Genomic DNA, 6,814 nt, shown 5'->3' on the forward strand with positions numbered 1-6,814 from the left:
AAATGGTTATCATCTAGTATGTGGAATCTGTATCATTGTAATGGTTTTTTCAAGATTTCTGTCGACAAAATGTGGATAAAATCTAACGAAAAATAAAGGTAGAAGAGCAATTTTTCATAGTTGTCAACATTTTAGCTCGGACATAGGTCCAATTACATTATACACTGGACTTTATTGGTAACACACAATTTGTATCACATTTTACACAATGAATTAGATAATAAGTATAGATTTCCGAATAATTTGTTTTGTTTTAGATAAAAATATAAAAAATACTTTATTGACAAATATTTATGTTTTTGTTTTGTTTTTTTCCTTCAACAGAAAACGAGCGAAGATCCATGGTCAGTTCGGAAACCTGGTTAAAGGAGCGAAGAAAGGAGCTTTGAAAGGAATGCGGAACAAGAGAAATAAAAAATAAAATTTAAGAAGATATATTTATGAACTGTTTGTAAATTTGTATATTTATCAAAAATAAAATCCCTAATTACCTTGTTGCTCCGAGTTTTAACAAATTTATAAAGTGTGAACAGTTACCTCTGTGTTTAATAGAATAAGATGTAACTGTGGGTACAACATTCGTCGGTGTAGAAAATTTACCGTTATATTTTGGGTTTAAACAGTTAGTAAGATCGGTTGTGTGAATTGAATAGCACCAAAGGTAACATGTCTGAAAGTTAATGGGAGATAACTTGATATTTTTTTGAATTATTTAAAGATGGGAGACAACTCATGCTGATTTATATTAGAGGTGGGAGATGACCTATGACTATTCAGTTCACAAAATAGGTGATAAATTTGACTTGTATAATTGTGAGATTGCCTGGCAAATATGATTGCAAAGAGGTAATAAACTGTGACTTGTAGAATGTACCACGATTTTGTAGACATTTCTTCTTGATATATTTGCAGAGATCGATTTCAGCCAATATATTAATTTTTCATCTGTTACTTACAGTAAAGAATGTTCTTTTCCTTTTGGCAAATATTCATTTCATTTCCAAAAAGATATTTTTAAATTTCAGTTTATACATTTAGTTATAGTTACAAGGCACACAAGCATTAGAAAGCTGTAAGTTTAAAATCAGTAAAACGAAATTACGAACTCTGATGGTTCTTCTTTTATTCCTGTTTGTTCACAATAATTATATTCTTTATTCTAAAAAAGTTTGTTTTATTTAATGACACCACTAGGGCACATTGATTAATTAATTATCAGCTGTTGGATGTCAAACATTTGGTCATTCTGACATATAGTCTTAGAGAGGAAACCCACTACATTTTTCCATTAGTAGCAAGGAATCTTTTTATAAAATGTGTTCAGTGCGTCATTAAATAAAATATTTCATTCCTATTCTGGAAGTTGGATTCTGAATGCAAAATATAGTCCCCAGAAGTCAGGATGAACCATTTGTATGCAGATAAAGATTTTCAGGGATGTAGCTTGGTCTGGACCTGGGTGGGGTGGGGGTTGTTCAAATGTGAACCTAGCCGACCCTGTTTATATTGTACACATGTGAATAACCTTCTACTCCATTATAATATTTTTTTATCCTTTATTCTGATGGGCGAGTTAACAAATGTAACCAGCAGTCCCAACTGGTGATCTTTTCTAGGAAGACTCTATTTCCAGCCAGTGTGCCATGACTGGTATATCAAAGGTCGTGGTATGTGCTATCCTGTCTATGGGATGGTGCATATAAAAGATCCTTGCTACTAATGAAAAAATGTAGTGGGTTTCCTTTTTTAGACAACATGTCAAATTTACCAAATGTTTGACATCAAATAGCCGATTATTAATAAATCAATGTGCTCTAGTGTTGTTGTTAAAAAAAATAAACTTTTGTTGTGTATTTCCCCTCGACTGTTTGATGCTTGTCCAATACAGAATGAACGAATCTATGTCAACGGAATATAAATAATAGCTTTCACTTTCCTATTGCACTTTCCTATAGTGTGTAAAGATAAATTTTCTGTCTGACTATTCTGTATGGGAATTTAAGATATTCATTTCTGATTATTTATAAAACGTACGAGGTGTCATCACAGTAATGACACTGAGAATAAACCTCGTTAATTATTTAGTGCTAGCAACCACATCAACTATATCGATTTGATAACTGGATGCCTGTCAGACGTTTATTATTTCATGATAAATTAACTACGTTATAAAAAAACAAAACAAACCCAACAACACTCCACCCCAAACAAACAAACAGATTTATGGAAATAAAAAAAAAAGTTAGTTAACAAATTAAATTGTAGGCCTATAAATTAAAGTTCAATTTTAACTCGTGGGGGGGGGGGGGGGGGGGTATGCTGTTTCACCGAATACGTATGTAAGAGGCCGAGCGGTCGCGAACTAGTTGACTGGTACCATCGACTTCTATCATATTCATCTATATAACGTTAGGCTAAAAAAAAATAAAAAACCGTCTAGTGATCACTCACTCTCATGAACAGAGACTAATGGCAGAAATGTGGGCGTCTGACCGTGGCTGTTCTATCAGTTGCTGGAAAATCCGTGGTTTACGGTTTCGCCGATTACGTATATAAGCGGCCAAGCACTCGCGAATTATTTGACTGATTTCCATCATATAACGTAGGCTGGAAAAAACCCAGTCTAATGATTGCTTACTCTCCTGAACAGACTAAAAGCAGAATTGTGGGTGTCTCACCGTGGCTGTTCTATCAATTACCGCCATCCCTGAATTTTGTAAAAAGAGATCAACCTAAAATAAAGTCTAAGCTTTGTTTTGTTGAACGACACCATTAAAGAACATCGATTTCTTTATCATCGGTTATTGGATATGAAATATTAGGTAATTCTGAAATATAGTCCAAGGGGAAAGCCTCTACATTTTCCCGTCAGCAACAAGGGATCTTTCATAATGCACTTTCCCACATACCACGGACTTTGATATACCAGTCGTGGCGCACTGGTTGGGACAGGGAAGAAAACAAAGTTAAAGTTTTGTTTGTTTAACGACACCACTAGAGGACACTGGTTTATTAATCATCGAGAAATAGCCAAATGGGGCTACCGACGAGGATCGATCCTAGATCGACCGCGTATCCGGCAAGCGCTTTACGTCCCGCCCCTGTCAAAGACTGGGTCCTCTGAGGTGGTTCGGTTCTACGATGTAATCAGTTTGAACATAGGGATTGTGTTATCAGCGGCGGATCTAAGGGTGGGGGTGGTGTGGTGGCGACGTCGGGGGCCCAGGCTCCCCCATAATTTTGCGACAGTTGTATTTTTTTTTTTACGTTGGACAATCCGAAGAATCCGTTCGCCTCCCCCCCTTCCCTCCCCTCCCCCAAATGGATTTTCTGGTTATGGTTAGTTTTAGACGTAGAATAACATTCTGTTGTACCAGGATTCTTGAATATAACTTGACAACTGAAATTTTAATATAGTAATTGATAAATCTTCTAAATAATTTGACGCTCTCCCTAATGTTGATTATTTCAAAATTCATACTGTAACCGCTTTATAACAAATCTTCCATTTAAGTAGGCTCTATAGATCGTTCAATTCTTAATTAATTATCGTTCGATATTTTTTTCAGTTGATGTTCAGTTTTTTAAATTTTATAACTTTTTATCCTCATTTGATTCAGAAAATTAAAATTTATAAAACCGTATGTAAATCATTTATACTGAATGGGAGATATGACGAAAAAAAACAACGAATATAACTTTCTAAGGGAATTCCCTTATTTGTGTATTGATACAGTTGTAAATCATTGTGGAATAGATTTCGATTGTGTTTTTTAATATAGTTTTGTATAATGGCAATATTAATGCATTTGGAATTATAATAACGCGCTACGCCATTCATACAGTGTGTAAAACGGTTTTGGTGTTTATAATCGCATGAACGTCAAAAATATAATTGTTTTAACTTTCGCTTGGCCGTTGGAAAAAATGATAAATTCTAAATTATTTTACACAAAAGTCAACAATGATGTATTATAAATCATAATGATGTCCAAAAATGCATTGATTATAGAGATATTCATATTCTATACATGAAAATCGAAAGTAAATTGTGATTTTAAAATGTAAATATATTTTATTTGCCGAAAACCTTTTAAAATGGGTACAAATTCCGGACAGTAACTGTTCCTTGAATATACGATACCAAATGCACACGGACACTAGTACGGCTTGTATCACATCGATTTGTATGTGTACACAGCAACCATAATATTATATTGACTAAGGTATCGACCACTGACGCACCACCCGTGACGTCATTGAGGTTGGATAGAAAGGACATTTTTATTTAACGATGTACTCGACACATTTTATTTATGGTTATATGGATTCAGACACATGGTTAAGGACCACACAGATATTAAGAGAGGAAACCCGCTGTCGCCACTTCATGGGCTACTCTTTTCGATAAGCAGCAAGGGATCTTTTATATGAACCATCCCACAGACAGGGTAGCACATACCACAGCCGGGGTTATACCAGTCGTGGTGCACTGGCTGGAACGAGAAATATCCCACCGACCGCGCATCGAGCGAGCGCTGTACCACTGGGCTACGTCCCGCCCCTTGAGGTTGGATAGCTGCATGCGTCTCTGGTACAATCCCCACACTGTCAATCCCGCCAATGAAGACGAACACCCATTAAACTATTAGGAGATGTGTTCGTCGTGTTTGGTGCATGTTCCGTGGATCGTACCGTGGTCTAACCCGGGTCGGTGAATAACGAAACGACGAATGGCGGATACCATGAAAACAAGAGATACGTACTGTAGTTATTTGTTTTCACCAGGAACACGAGGTTCAATGTGTTTCCTGCAGTATTCCTCGAAGAACTAAGACGCTGTGTTATAATTTCAAATGAAGGGAGAAGAAATGTTTCATTTAACGACGCACAACCATAGGCGAATCTGGATAAAACATTTATTCATATTAGCGTTACTGCCAAACAGTTGTATAGGGATGCAAACGAATCACAACGCATTTTTACATGGACAAGTAATATTGTGGGTAGAATGAAAAAACAGCGTAAAAAGTTACAAGTGCCTCTTAACAATGCCAGAAGTAACTACTGAACACTCCCCAAAGTGGTCAGACTAAGCCCACAGCTAAAAGCTGATGGGGAATGGCAGGTGTGTGGCACAGATAGCCACAAGAGACAAGCACCTGTCGCGGTTGGAGACACAAGGACTAGGATGTGGAGGTGGACAGCAAAAGAAGTTGAAAGATAGGAGAAGTTGCCAGATCGGGAAGAAATGATATGGAATTCAAAGGACAGAAAGGAAAGGGGGCAGTGGGATAAAAAAAAAAGAGAGACTGCTTTGTGTGCGAAAATCTACCTCTTCTGCTATGATTTATTATCAACTTGGACGTTTCCCTCAACTGATTATAAGGAACATTGGTATTATTAAATATTGGATGTTGTTATTAAAAACCGATAATTGTATACTCCAAGCTTGTTACAAGGAACGTATTGATCTACTACGGAGTAAACCCAATTGTAAAATGAACTGGTTGTACCATGTGAACAAATTACTATGATAAAATGGTTTTTCTTATGTATGGGAATCTCAGTATGTCACAAGTGAAAATGCAACTTCATACAAAACACTGCTGCTGTACTTAATAATTCATCAAAATGTATACTATACAAACATATCACGGATATCTTTCAGAAACCTTCTTTAGCCAAATATAGATTTATTCTAACCAAATATCGAACACACTTTCACTCTTTCAATGTTGAAACTGGAAGATATTCTGGCCTGGACAGAAATGATCGCATATGTTCATTATGCAATATAAGAGAGCTAAAGGTATATTCCACTTCATACTGGTTTGTCCATTGTTTATTGAATTAGGTGTGAAATACATTAAGACATATTATTACATTAACCCTTCGGTTTTCAAACTTATTCAATTATTGCGCAACCCTAGCGTCAAAGTTATTAACAACATCTGTAAATTTCTTTATGCTGCTACAGCTAAGCGTAGAACTTTACTGTATCTATACTCTACTGAATGAATGAATGTTTAACGACACCCCAGCACGAAAAATACATCGGCTATTGGGTGTCAAACTATGGTAATGCAAACATGTGTTCCCCACTAGAATCAATCGTCCTATACATGTATCTCTACATGTATGTGCAAAAAGTATTTACTATTATATCTTATAATTATAGTACTGTATTGTAGTTACCGTTATTGTTATAATATTTACCATCTTGCCAAAATCTTGTTTCTGTTTCTGATTTAAATGTGTATTATTGTGTTCTTATGTGACGTAAGGCATACGAAAAATAAATAAATAAATTGAAATGAATTGGCATCGGACATATGATTAAGGATCACGCAGATGATGAGAGAGGAAACCCGCTGTCGCCACACAACGGGCTGCTCTTTCCGATTAGCAGTAAGGGATCTTTATCTGCAACATCTCATAGACAGGATAGTACATACCACAGTCTTTGTTACACTAGTTGTGGAGCAATGGCTGGAACTAGATATAGCCCAATGAGCCCATCGACCGCGCGCGCATCAGCTGAGTCGTCATCTTACACATGTTCAGTCGTACCTGGAGTATCGATCGCGGCCATTCAGGAAGACCACGTTGACTATTATTAACTGGAATCGAGATGACAATCAGGAACTAAAACGTCTTCCTGAACCCACCACGGTACCACCCACACTGCCAAACGATTGGTCATTTCAAACAGGTAGTTTTACCAATACATCCAAATGTACATTTAAAACCAATTTGCTTTCAGTATATCCAAATTTATACCAAATTTAGCTTTTCTGTTTCGTTAAGTATT

The 6,814-nt window shown here is 36.3% G+C and overlaps 1 protein-coding gene across 1 annotated transcript in view; it reads left to right on the plus strand.

The window, feature by feature from the left end:
* The window catches only part of LOC121383400 (RRP12-like protein), a 52,143-nt gene extending 51,277 nt beyond the window's left edge, over positions 1-866 (plus strand). Inside the window, exon 34 of the mRNA XM_041513405.1 lies at positions 325-866. Within this exon, the coding sequence (XP_041369339.1) occupies positions 325-421 (97 nt within the window). The 3' untranslated portion in view covers positions 422-866. The remainder of the gene's footprint in view (positions 1-324) is intronic.
* The last annotated feature ends 5,948 nt before the right edge of the window (positions 867-6,814 follow it).

The sequence above is a fragment of the Gigantopelta aegis genome, chromosome 10, assembly GCF_016097555.1.
Source record: "Gigantopelta aegis isolate Gae_Host chromosome 10, Gae_host_genome, whole genome shotgun sequence".
Taxonomy (NCBI): domain Eukaryota; kingdom Metazoa; phylum Mollusca; class Gastropoda; order Neomphalida; family Peltospiridae; genus Gigantopelta; species Gigantopelta aegis.